General features: G+C 44.3%; 1 protein-coding gene across 1 annotated transcript; it reads left to right on the top strand.

Moving 5' to 3' along the window:
- Positions 1 to 6,576: 6,576 nt before the first annotated feature.
- On the top strand, positions 6,577 to 10,448 carry mrpl20 (mitochondrial ribosomal protein L20). The gene is made up of 4 exons (XM_068017312.1): positions 6,577 to 6,853; positions 6,999 to 7,109; positions 8,424 to 8,501; positions 10,053 to 10,448. Exons 1-4 carry the CDS (start codon positions 6,767 to 6,769, stop codon positions 10,224 to 10,226), a joined length of 450 nt encoding a protein of 149 aa, XP_067873413.1. The 5' UTR covers positions 6,577 to 6,766; the 3' UTR covers positions 10,227 to 10,448.
- Positions 10,449 to 12,542: the final 2,094 nt, after the last annotated feature.

Here is a 12,542-nt window from a genome sequence, read left to right as displayed (position 1 = left end):
AAGTAGCAAAAGCACAGCTGCCAAGGCAGGGTCGTCTCTGAAGGTTTCAGTGGCATCATTCACGCCTGAAGATAGTGTGTGATTCTTGCATGAATGGGGATTTACTCACAAGAACACGGCCCAGAGATGCAATCGTAGTATCTCTTGCAGTCCGGAATGGATACTCTTGTCATTTGCATGAGTGTTTCTTCACTCTTTACAAAGGTGGATTGAGTTAACATTGGAGGAAGTGCAGTTTGTTTTTTTTCCCAAAATATACTTTATTCATAAAAATCTGTAAAAAAAATACATTACAAAACAGTTCCAAACAGCACCATGTCAAAAAATACAAACAGTGCAAAGGAGATCAGTTTCCTTCAATACAGGAGTGAGTTGCCTCACAACCCTTCCATTTCATTTTTCATGCCATATACATTTTACAGCAAACAAAGATTTTCTGGATACAGTTCAAGGGGTTTTCCATGGATCCAGCCCCTCAATTCAGCTTGGTGGGGGGGGGGGGGTGGGGGGGGGGGATTTGGTTCTAATGATAAACTGCTTTATTTCACAGTAAACTGAAACTTATAGAGCAATACATATGATTAGAGTCACTTGGTTCATTAAGCTTTTTAGTCAATGTTTCTGACCACTTTGCCTCAGTGAAAGTCCTCAAGAGCGCCTGACTTAACAAGTGACAAACTGCCCTTGTAACCGTGCTGTTCCAAAAGCTACACTGTCTTTTTAAAAGCCTGACTCCATTAAGAGCTTTTAGTCAAAACGAATGTTATTCTTATATTTGCCAATTTATCTTGCTTGCGTATACTTCGACATCATAAAATAAATACACTCAGTCATCATGTTCTTTTAACACCTATTAGAGAGAACAAAAGTATATGGTGGACATCCCATACATCTTTCCATTGTGTCACTCAAGAAGAGTATTTTTAATCCTCTGGCATATTAACTCATTCACTCCATGCATCAGATGTTTTAAGTTTCAGTCTTTTGCAGGGCTGTCTATGACAACTGCTTTGTTGCTATAGGCACAAGAAAAAGAGTACTAGTAAAAGCCTGCAATAGGATCTAGAATGCACCTGGAATCCTGAGAGTGTGGTGGAGGCAGATACAATTGTGGCTTTCAAAAGGGAATTAGCTAAGCACCTAAAGAGAAAGCATTTGCAGGGTTACGGGGAAAGGGTGGGGGAGTGGGACTAGCTGAGTTGCTCTTGCAGACAGCCGGCACAGACATGATGGGCCAAATGGCCTCCTTCTGTACTGTAACCATTCTATGATAAGTGACACTTCGCAATAAAGTACTGCAGAGATACTGAATAAAACTAATGTTTTGTTTTGTTTCCTATAGATAGTGACAGATTTACTTGCACATGGGGCTGTGGACAGTAACGGAGATTCTGCTCTTCAGGCTGCAGCAAGGATAGGTCATATCGGAATAATGGAACTCCTAAAACACCGAGGGACCAGTGTAGACATCAGAGACAGCTTGAACATGACTGCACTTCATCGAGCAGCAGAGAGAGGAGACACAGGAGTTGCAGAATACCTAATAGACCATGGAGCTGACATAGAGGCAAAAGGCTGGCTGAAGAAGACTCCTCTCCACCTAGCCATGGAAAAGGGTCATGAGCAGACCATCCACTTACTGCTGAGCAAAGGTGCAAATGTGTATGCCACAAGCCAGTGGGATGAAACTCCTCTTGACTTAGCATCAGCACGAGCCTTTGAAAATTCTTTTAGCTTATTTGGAAAAAACATTTCTGAACTACAGAAATGACTCTACTTTCTGTTTTTAAACTGAAAATAATGTATCCTGTACGGCACCACTGTACATTGTAGAATACCATACCTTTTACAGCATCATACTGTGCATAGTACTGTACACTGCACAGTTGCATAGCTTGCATGCCAATATATCTTGTGTAATACAGCAACAACTTTGTACACCACTGGGCCTTGTATCACATTTACCTGGTACAACACCATACTTCCTCCTAAATACTCCAACCTCACAAGGTGGAGTGGAGACAATAATACACAAAAGGTGGTGGAAATCCCACTCCAATTCAAACAGGCACCATTGCAGCAGACATGAAATGGCTGGTAATCTCATCGCAAGAGAGCAAGATGGTGTGATTGTTTTTGAAAAAGGGGAAACTTGGCACAGTCACGGTGGTCAAAATAGCTTCCTTCTGTGCCGTAAACATCTGTAGCTCAATGATCCTTTCCCACTAAATAGCAACAGGAGCATTCCTTGCCTACCCACTGCCATTGTATTGCTGTATTTCCTCATTTCCTTGATGGCAACATGCAAGTTCCTTCACCTCTTCTGCCCCCCCCACCACTTGTTCCTTCTCACCTGTGCCCTTAAACTGACCCAGTGCTACTTCCTCAAACCCATTAACAGCGTCCTCTGAGGTACGTCCTTCCTATGATTCAGGTCTGTCCCTTTGTATTAGGTGCCGTTGGTGCAAGCAGTGAAGTGGTCTTGGCATATAGTCATTATGACACAGAAAGAGGCCATTTGGTGCACCGAATCCATGCTGGCTCTCTATAGAGCAATCCAGTCAGTCCCACTCCCCCCTCCTCCCCCCCACCCCCACTCCATCCTCATAGCCCTGCAAGTTTATTTCCCTCAAATTCCCATCCAATTTCCTTTTGAAATCATTGATTCCACTTCCACCACCCTCATAGGCAGTGAGTTGCAAAAAGTTCTTCCTCACTTCCCGCCTGCATCTCTCACCCAAAACCTTAAATCTATGTCCCTTAATTCTTGTGCCATCAGATTGTACATATCATAAATTGAAGGAGCACATGGACAGTGACAAAGCTGCACTGAAGCTGCAGTCCATCATGAGAGTCATTAAGCAATCATGCATCACAAAGCTAGTTTGGTTTACAATGGTTTGATGTGAAACCCTTTTAAGATGTTTAGTGCGCCAGGGCTTCTGATTTTAAATGAGTTAAACTGTAATCTGTGCCTATGGATATGCATGGTCAACAATGAAGGAGCTGCACGTTTGTGTAATGGAGGCCAGCAGTAAATATTTAACAGACTGCCCGGCAACACTTTCAGACCTAGTGAGCCATGAACCTAGGGAATTAGACTGTCTGTCGGGTGTGTTACTCTTGGCCATTTTGTTAAGGTATGCCATTTTCTTCCATGTCTTTTATTAGCCCAGCTGGGGACTAACAGCATTGAGCTTGGAGCCAGTCATACTGCCTTGGTATCTTCTGGAGATTCCTGGAGTGGTGAAAAAGGCAACTCTTATTGCATCCACCTCCACTTCACCAGCCATCAAATGAATGCTCAAATACTGTGTTACTTGCCTCAGCCGTTATTTCCTACTCCGCATTTATTGTGCTGGGCAGAGTTTTGCCAGCCACGTTCTGCACCAACTAGCTGTTGGAAAGGCCAAGATATCTAGTTAAAATAGTTGCAGCCTTTTGAAGGCTAAGAGCATTTTTAAAGGGTGTGATTCTCCCTCCCCAGCACCCCACTCCAGCTCCCAGTGGCAAATTAAGCCTGGAAGTTGCCTGCATAAATTAATACAAGCAAAATCAGCTTATCACCAGAGATCCTGCAAAGTTCATTTGTGAACTACTGAGCATAAACCCGACACACTCCAGACTCTCAGCATTAGCATCGGAACTAGACAATTTATACTACACGTAGTAATCAGAAGTGAGACCATAATATGGAGATAATACTGCGGTTAACATTCGTGTGCTTTTGGTCGGAAAGCCCATTTTTTGCGGCAGGCTGTTTACTTTTAAATGTGAACTAGGAAGAAAATTTCAAATTTCTGTTTATTTTCTAGGCCATATTCTGTTTCAGGGTTTATAACCAGAACTCCTCCAGTGACTGAAGCACCAGATCATTACTTTTAATGACACTGGTTAATGATCTACTAAATAAAGTGTGAAACACTTTCTTCGGTACAACTGTGTTAATATGTTAGAGATGAGATTTATTCGTGCATTTGGTTTTGCCAATTGAGCCTTACCAGGGGCCTCCAGAACTTGAACTGATTTCACTGTTGTTCTGGCACTACCTAAAGTAAATGCTCAGCTTTTGTGTGACTAACTTTCTCACCTTGATTGTACTGTTGAAGTTGAAATATGATTCGAAAAGTAAAGCACTTTGTTACGGACAGTTGGTAAGGGTTGTGGGTGGTTTCCATTGTTCACCTCCCAACTGACTGCTAGCCCCTGAATGATTTATGTGCCAAATAAACAGACAGTGACAGATTTTCTTGTAGGTTTAAAACAGAAGATTAACTAATTATTGAACAATATTCATTCCCTGAACTGTTTGCAACACCACTCATGCACACATTCACTATCAAGATAAGATAGATAGAAGGTAAAGGGTAAGAAGTTAAGGTTTGTGTAGGTGTTCGTGGTTTATGGTAAGCCAGTTGAATCTTCCAAGTAGGACAATTTTTTTTTAAGATGCAGGCCTGGATTGTTTGTAGTCTTGACTTGTTGAGGTTTTGTAGATTTCTGGTGATTAAGATTTCAGATTGTAGGTGGTGGGCCACTTTCAGTTCTCTGCTGCACCAAGTTGAAGTGTAGAATTGGCAGCAGGGCTCCTTCCTTGCTTGGCTGGGCTTCTTTCCACAGCCACTAGCTGGACTGCTTCTGTGATGTTCTTGTGATCTCACTCTCTCCAGAGCTACCTTTTAAGGTAAAATTCTCTTACATTAGCTTCTGTTAGGAGATGCACGGCCTTCTCCCCTGTTGTGACCACACAATGGGCCAAGATATAATAACCATGACCATTGTTTGATGTTTGAATGGGAATCATTCTGTTATGATGTGTCTACTTCACACTTTCTTTGGTTCAGAAGAACCCATTCAATTCAGGAATGTCTCTTGATGGTTTCAGGATGGGTGTAATTGACACCTCTTAGCCTGGAATGTATGCTTTTGTCCTTAACAGACAGTTAGGCAATGTTCGAATACATAGGTCATGTCATCTGACCTGCTGCAGCCATTTTTTGCAGCACGGTGCACCTTTTTTTAAAGGTAAAGTCAATTTTAAAGAGTTCACCTTAAATAATGTTTGTATCTTAAAAGTAGGAATAAGATATGTTTTTACTGGGCACGACAACTTCAATACCGAATCATAGAGAAGTCACAGTCTGAAGGTGAAGGCAGAATATTGTTTAAAGCTGAAGGTAAAACAGTTAAAATAGGAAAACAAAGCCTGATTGTTGTGTGTTTAGATGGTGCAAAGAGTCTAATAAATGTTGATTTTATTATCTATATCAATGGCTTTTGGTTTACTGCAATAAATGCTTATTTTTTAAACAGAATGTTCACTTGGCAGTTGTAGCTGGCAGTGTTGGTTTGGCATCAACAAAAACAGTAAAAAGCTTAACAACAACTTGTATTTATATAGCACCTTTAACGCTTTATCAAAGTTATCAGCGTTATGAAAAAAAAATTGACATCAAGCCGCCTATGGAGATATTAGGGCAGGTGACCAAAGCTTAGGCAAAGAGGCAGGTTTTAAGTAGGAAAGAGAGGCAGGGAGGTTAGGGAGGGAATTCCAGACTTTAGGGCCTTGGCAGCTGAAGGCATGGCCACCAATGGTGAAATGATTAAAGTTGGGGATGCTCAAGAGGCCAGAATTAGAGGAGCGCAGAGATCTCAGGGATTACAGGGATAGTATGGGGACTGGCCATGGAGGCATTTGAAAACAAGTATGAGAACCCTTGAACCTGTGACTGACTGACTTAATTGTGAGCATGAGAGAAAGATGCACAAGACAGTATACTTTTAAAAGGAGTCAAACTCTTGTCTGCACGCTAAAAAAAGACTGGCATTTACACAGCACCTTTCCCCACTACAGGATATCTCAAACACTATGAAACACTTTTGAAGTGTAGTCACTGTTCTAATCCAAGAAAGCGGCAGCCAATTTGCGCACAGCAAACTCCCACAAACCACAATGTAATGACCACATAATCTGTTTTTGTGGTGTTGATTGAGGCGTAAATATTGGCCAGATCACTGGGAATAATACCCTGATCCTCTTCCAAATAGTGCAATGGGATCTTTCCTGTCCATCTCAGAGGGAAGACCCTCTGTTCAACGTCTCATCCGAAAGACGGCACCTCCGAAAGTGTAGCACTCCCTCAGTACTGCACTGGAGTGGCTAGCGATGTGCTAAAATGTTAAGCAGCGTGGAATCTCATGGTAAAACCCCTCACTGGTCCCTTCGAGTCATAGAGAGTGATACAGCGCAGAAATAGGCCCTTCATCCCACCAAGTCTGTGCCGACAACCACCCATTCATACCAATCCTACATTAATCCCATATTCCCTACCACCGACCTACACTCGGGACAATCTATAATGGCCAATTTACCAATCAACCTGCAAGTCTTTGCCTGTGGGAGGAAACCAGAGCATCCAGCAGAAACCCACACAATCACAGGGAGAACTTCAACAGGCAGTATCCAGACCCAAACCCGGGTCACTGGAGCTGTGAGGCTGCGGCGCCCGACGCTAAAGAAATACACAACGTTCCAAACGCAGCCAATATGATACATTACTCCAGGTCCCGCCCACCTGAGGAGCTGCGCAGGCGCCACTTGGGACTCGCTGCTCCGGAGCAAGGGCAGAGTGATCTCCGGGGAGTGTGTATTTCCGCACGGCTGCTGGCAGTACCTGGAGTCCCGGCCTGTGATATACTCGGGTGTAAAGGGGAAAAGCCACGTCAGGAGGCCGAGCCTGTAATACGCGGCGGAATCGGAGCGCTGATGGTTTTCCTGTCGCTGTCGCGCTGGATCCGGAGCCGAGGACCCGACCGCTACTGGCGGGTCCAGGAGGTGCTGCAACATGCACGGGTGAGAGGCTGGAGGCCGGAGCCTCAACCCTTGTAGGCTCGGGCAGAGGGGAGTCTGGAATGGGAGCGGATGAAGCCCACTCCCGGGCTGGGCTGCTCCTTGTCAACAGGCTGATTCTCATTAGATTCTTTCCCCTTTTTCGCAGCATTTCCGAGGGAGGAAGAACCGATGTTACAGCCTCGCGGTGCGGGCGGTGCGGAGAGCCTTCCTGTACTCCACCAAAGCCAGAAAAATTAAGAAGCGCAACATGAGGACGGTAAAAAGGAACAGGCCGACCTGGCGGGGTATCCCAACAGCGGGTGGAGGGTGGCACAGACCAGGCAGGACATGTAGCAATACCTCGGGGTTATAGAGAAACGTGAGCTAGGCAGCATATTGAACTGGGGCTTGTAAACTGGTGTGGGTGGGTTGAATATCGAGCAGTGGAGCTGGGCAGGAGATCCAACCACTTTTAAGGGTGAGAGAGGCAGACTGAGCTGGTGGGGGCTGCAGGATTATTAGAGTGGTGCAATAGGGCAGGATATCTAGTGGTGAGGTGGGCTGTAGAATGAGTTAGGCCTGCCATTGTAATCCAGCAGTGCTGGCTATTGTAGGGAGGGGTGGTGAGCCAGGATATGCGGGGAATTGTCGAGCACCTGCTGAAAACAAAACTTTCAAACAGTGAGATTGAGGGATTTGAATGAAAGTGAGATTTTGTGCATCTGTAGGATTGGAATGACCTTTTATTATATTCAAGAGGCAGTTGGATGGTCGAATGGTGAAATGAGAGGTTTCTATGCAGGATGGGTTGAACGGTCTCCCTCTTGTGCATTTTCTTTCTGTTTTTTGTGATAAAATGTGGCCATAATGTAGGGTAGTGTCCACACAGGGTTGCTGTTTGTGTAGGTAGACCTTCAGTTTAGTTCCCCAAAATCGTAATTCGGCAGGAACTGTTCACACGGCTGAAATACTGTTGCTGGTTGATAAAATAGCAAATACAAAAGCTGTCAACTAATTAAATTTAGTGCCCCACCATCGCTGCTTTTCCTAACCAGTTAAAGAGTTCCTGGTTATTCTGTCTGTGTTTCGAGAGAGTAGGTGATTTTTGTGGCAGGCAACTGTCCCAAATACTTAATGGCCAAGTCTGTAAAATAGACGAGCTGCTGAAAGCCTTTCAGTAACCACTGTCAGAAGATGTGGAGATTGTCCTGGAATGACCCAGCCATTCATTTTTGTGCCTTGCTTCTGGTATATGTCTAATCTTTTCAGAATGTGCGAGCTACTTTTGTGTGTGTTATCAATCTGTGGCACAAGGCTGCCCCATTGATTGCTTTATTCTGCATCGATAGGCAAGTACTTCTGGAACTACCCTATTCTGATGTGTTTGCAAACCTGAACGACTGAACTACGTGAACACTGACCCTGTATGAACTCAAACCCACATTAATACACTACATCTTAAATCATAAAGCACAAATGAGGGAGATGATTCAACACATCGAATTCCTAGAAAGTTTACCTGCCCTAAGCATCCTGAGCTGATAATAAAGGTCACGGTTGGAAACGTGAAGGATGTTTTGTTCTGTTTCAGCTCTGGATAAGCAGGATTGCAGCAGCCTCTCGTGAGCACGGACTCAAGTATCCTGTGCTGATCAGTAACCTGGTTAAGGTGAGGGCGCAATCGATAAATATTTCAATTGTCTCGACTGCCTTTGTCAAATTACAAGGGCAATCTATTTACATTTCACTATGCTGGGAGGGATTCTCTTGACCTGTACATTAAGTTTGGCTCGGTTGGTAGCAGCCATCTCTAAGTCAGATGGCAGTAGATTCTGGCTCCACTTCAGGACTTTTTTTTTTCTCCAAAAATATATTTTATTCATAAAATTTGTAAAAATTGGATGTTTTAAAAAGTGCAATAAAGATCAGTTTCTTTCAATACAAAACATGAGGCGCCTCACTACACTTGCCATTATAGGTTACTTTTACAATGTACATTTGCATTACATACCAAAAACATTCTCTGGTGCATGTAGCCTGAGGGTTTTTTATATAGGTTCCAGCCCCTGTGGCTGCCCCAAGCTTTAGTGCGTCCCTCAGCACATAGCCCTGGATCTTGGAATGCGCCAGTCTGCAACACTCGGTCCTGGACAGCTCTTTGCACTGGAAGACCAGCAGGTTTCTGGTAGACTAAAGCATGTCTTTCACCGAGTTGATGATCCAGCAGCAGTTGATGTTTGTCTCGGTGTGCGTCCCTGGGAACAGCCTGTTTAGCACAGACTCCTGTGTTACAGAGCTGCTCGGGATGAACCTCGACAAAAACCACTGCATCTCTTTCCATACCTGCTTTGCAAAGACACATTCCAGAAGGACCTGGATGACAGTGTTTTCCCCACGGCAGCTGCCTCGGGGGCAGCACGCAGAGGGGGTGAGACTCCGGATGTACAGGTAGAAAAGCTCAAACTAAACTGCGCATCGGGGAACCATCACTTCTTTTATTCCGTCTTGCATATTTCTGTAAAAGATAAACCCCAGGTCACTCGGGGTGCCATCGACATTACAGATTTGTAACACCTGGAGGGTGTGCATCGAAGAAATTCCCAGTCGCAATTTAGAACTCAAGGTTAAGATCTGGTCCACAGATGAATTAATTCCATTCCCTCTTGAGCTTCTGTCGGTTACTTATAGAGCAACATATGGAGGAGATGGGCTCACAGCCCTCCTGGGGTGGGATAAGTTGTGGTTTGGTGGGATATGGGTCCGCGGCTGGCTGCTGATGTGTTAAAGCAGGTGAATACAAATACTGTTAAGTTGCTTGAGGCATAGTTGACAAAGTCCTGTGGGGACCTGAATTACAGCCAGCCATCTCCAGCTAACGGACGCTGAAATAGAGGTGGAGTTTGAGAATTTTACAGTTGGACCAGGTTTGGGGCTCCAAGCACCATTGGCAGCTTTCCAAAATTATGAGAATGGTAGAGTTGGGCTTCGACTAAGCTCAACGTAGAAGTTTTCTGTGCATTTTTAAATCGAATGTTACCATCTACACAGCATGTGTAATTAATACATCTATATCAACAAATACTTTCAGTTTATTTAGCTGGAGGGCGTGTGAATCTCCATTCTAACAAGCCATTTACAGCCTGGGACTTAAAGCAAAAAAAGTTCTATAAATTGTATGTGGTGCTTTCTTGATAATTAAATGTTTGTTTATATTTGATAGTGTCAAGTGGAACTAAACAGGAAGGTCCTCGCGGATTTGGCCATATATGAACCAAAGACATTCAAGTCCCTGGCAGCGCTGGCAAAGCGAAGGAGGGAAGAAGGCTTCCTCGATGCACTGGGCGATGGGAGAGAACCCACTGGCGTATTTTCACGCATTGTGCATTTGGACTAAAGGGATGAACCTGAATAATTGCTTTAAATACTTATCTGACTGACTTTGCTGCCATTCTAAGTAAATGTTTACAACAGACTTTCCTTTTCCCAAGTGAAAAGATTTTGGCAGTGCTCTATGTACATTATTTGATGAGTTTTTTTTTAAATTACTGTCCCTGCTTGATTCTAAGGAATGACAATTGTGTGTGAAATTCCATCCAATAAAGTTTTTGTAGTGAAATGCGGTAACGTGCAAAATACAGCGTTGACGGGGGAGAGGAGTTGGGAGAGGAGCAGCAGCGGCTGGAGAATGTGTGTATTTGGTTTCCCCAGAGGAACTTACTTCAGTCTTAGTAAATGAGGTTGAGCATGTGATTGATTTTCTTGTACTTTAGAATGAGTGAATATATTTGATCATATTCGAAAGGAAAGATAAAAGTAGCACAAATGGCAATAATAGCAAGGGGCAGTCGAGCAACCATAGTACAATTACGCAAGAGATTTCAAGAGGAGCCAGTTTGTAAAATCACAGGTATCCTAGAGATACAGCACTGAAACAGGCCCTTCGGCCCATCATTGCCTGAGTCCTTCTCATTAATCTCGCCTACTGTTTCTAGTAGAACCCCAAACTGTAATTCATAATGTTCCAAGTAGTCACACTGGTAGTTTATGATGAATAACCTGTTCTTAGTCCGTCTAACACAATGTGGTTTATCTATGATAGCTGACACAATGCAAGTATACTTCAGCAGCATGGAATGTATGTGGTGATGGTGCACCATTATAGTTGGGGCTTTTCAAACAATCTGGCAATAGTTTCTATAAGGGAGCCATGCCCCTTGCAATCTCATAACTCAGCCTGGCTCCAACAATTGTCCATGATGTTGACCAGTGGTCACAGTTATAATGATTAATGACAGAACTGGAAGGGAAATGAGAATTTTTTTTTCTGCACAGAGGGTTGTTAAGATCTGGAATACACCTGTGGAAGCAGATTCCACAGGAACTTGCAAAAGGCAATTTGATGTCCGTGAAGAGGACTAATTTGGGTTACAGGGAAAAAGCTGGGGTGTGGGAGCAAATTAGACAGCTCTTTTGCAGAACCGACACAGGCGTGATGAGCCAAATAGCCTTCCCTGTTGTATGATTCTAACTGACTTACTGGAATTTGCAGAGATTGAAAACAGGAATCCTATCAACTGGCTAAATGTTCTAAAACATCTGAGAGATTCTTGCCTCTTTCGATCTCCCTCACCACTGGTGATTTCCTGCTCTCTATCTCCCTTCACATGAATGTGTGTCTTCTCACCCTCTGGTGTCCACTCCCTGGACTTGTGTGCATTACTCCTCCATCTGTGCCTGTGCCTACTGTTGTTCATCTCTGTCTTTTTCCCCTAACTCGGTCCTTATTCCATTGTTCCCTTCTTCCTCTTCCTCTTTTGTCCCTCTTCCTCTGCCTCTTTTTCTCCCTTCTTTACCCATTTCACCTCACTTCTGTGCCCTCCTTGCTCCCCTCTTTGCTCTTATTCTTGCTCTCTCTTTCTCTATTCCTCCCCCCTCCCTCCCAAAGGAAATGCACCTGCCTGGAATTCCTCTTTCCTTCTGGGAGCTGGAGGACAAGGAGGATTTCCAAAGGATTCAGCAGTGAGACATCTGCCTGTGTGTGAGGTCGGTGTTACAGACCATCGTTTGCTCATCAGGGCTGGTCCACAGACCCTGTAGGACCTCCTGGGGCTTTTTATAGGTGTCTTGAGGAAAGCTACCCTCCTGGATGGGATTCAAAGGTAAAGGGTAGCATTCAGTTGTTTATCTGAGCTGCAAAGTTATCTCAAGGTTGGAAGTTGAAGGAACAGATGTACACTGATATTGCACGACCTGCATGTCTGACTCCACACAGTTTGGCTGTTCTAATGTGGTTTGAGGTATCCCCTTGAAAGATGTGAATTGAAGTTGTGCCACCTAGAGGCACAGGTATGAGATCAAGGGAATGAGTGGCGGGTTCAGTGAGGGCTTGACAAGGATGCAACATAGCGAGTGATGTTTGGGTTGTCCGTGAGATTCCTCGTCTAGTTGGATACTGTTTCCTTGGCTGATCCCTTTTGTGTGTTCTGACTCCTCCAGGTTCAGCAGCCAATGTGCATAACGCCGAGCCTGCTGCTTCCATGAATGCTGCCTCGGTGTCAAATGGTGCAATGATAGAATGGTTACAGCACAGGAGGCCATTCAGCGCGTCGCGTCTGTGTCAGCTCTCTGCAGGAGCAACTCTGCTAATCCCACTCCCCTATCCTTTCCCCTCACTCACTTCATGCAGCAATGTATTAACTTAGCTGTCCCT

This window comes from Heterodontus francisci, chromosome 37 (genome assembly GCF_036365525.1).
Source record: "Heterodontus francisci isolate sHetFra1 chromosome 37, sHetFra1.hap1, whole genome shotgun sequence".
NCBI lineage: Eukaryota > Metazoa > Chordata > Chondrichthyes > Heterodontiformes > Heterodontidae > Heterodontus > Heterodontus francisci.
The sequence above is the reverse complement of the archived record's forward strand: the minus strand, read 5'-3'. Positions and strand labels throughout refer to the sequence as shown.

Coding starts and splice junctions, on each gene's coding strand:
- mrpl20 (XM_068017312.1), top strand. CDS start 6,767: ATGGTTTTCCTGTCGCTGTCGCGCTGGATCCGGAGCCGAGGACCCGAC. Junction 6,854..6,998: donor AGGTGCTGCAACATGCACGG/GTGAGAGGCTGG, acceptor CCTTTTTCGCAG/CATTTCCGAGGGAGGAAGAA. Junction 8,502..10,052: donor TGATCAGTAACCTGGTTAAG/GTGAGGGCGCAA, acceptor TATATTTGATAG/TGTCAAGTGGAACTAAACAG.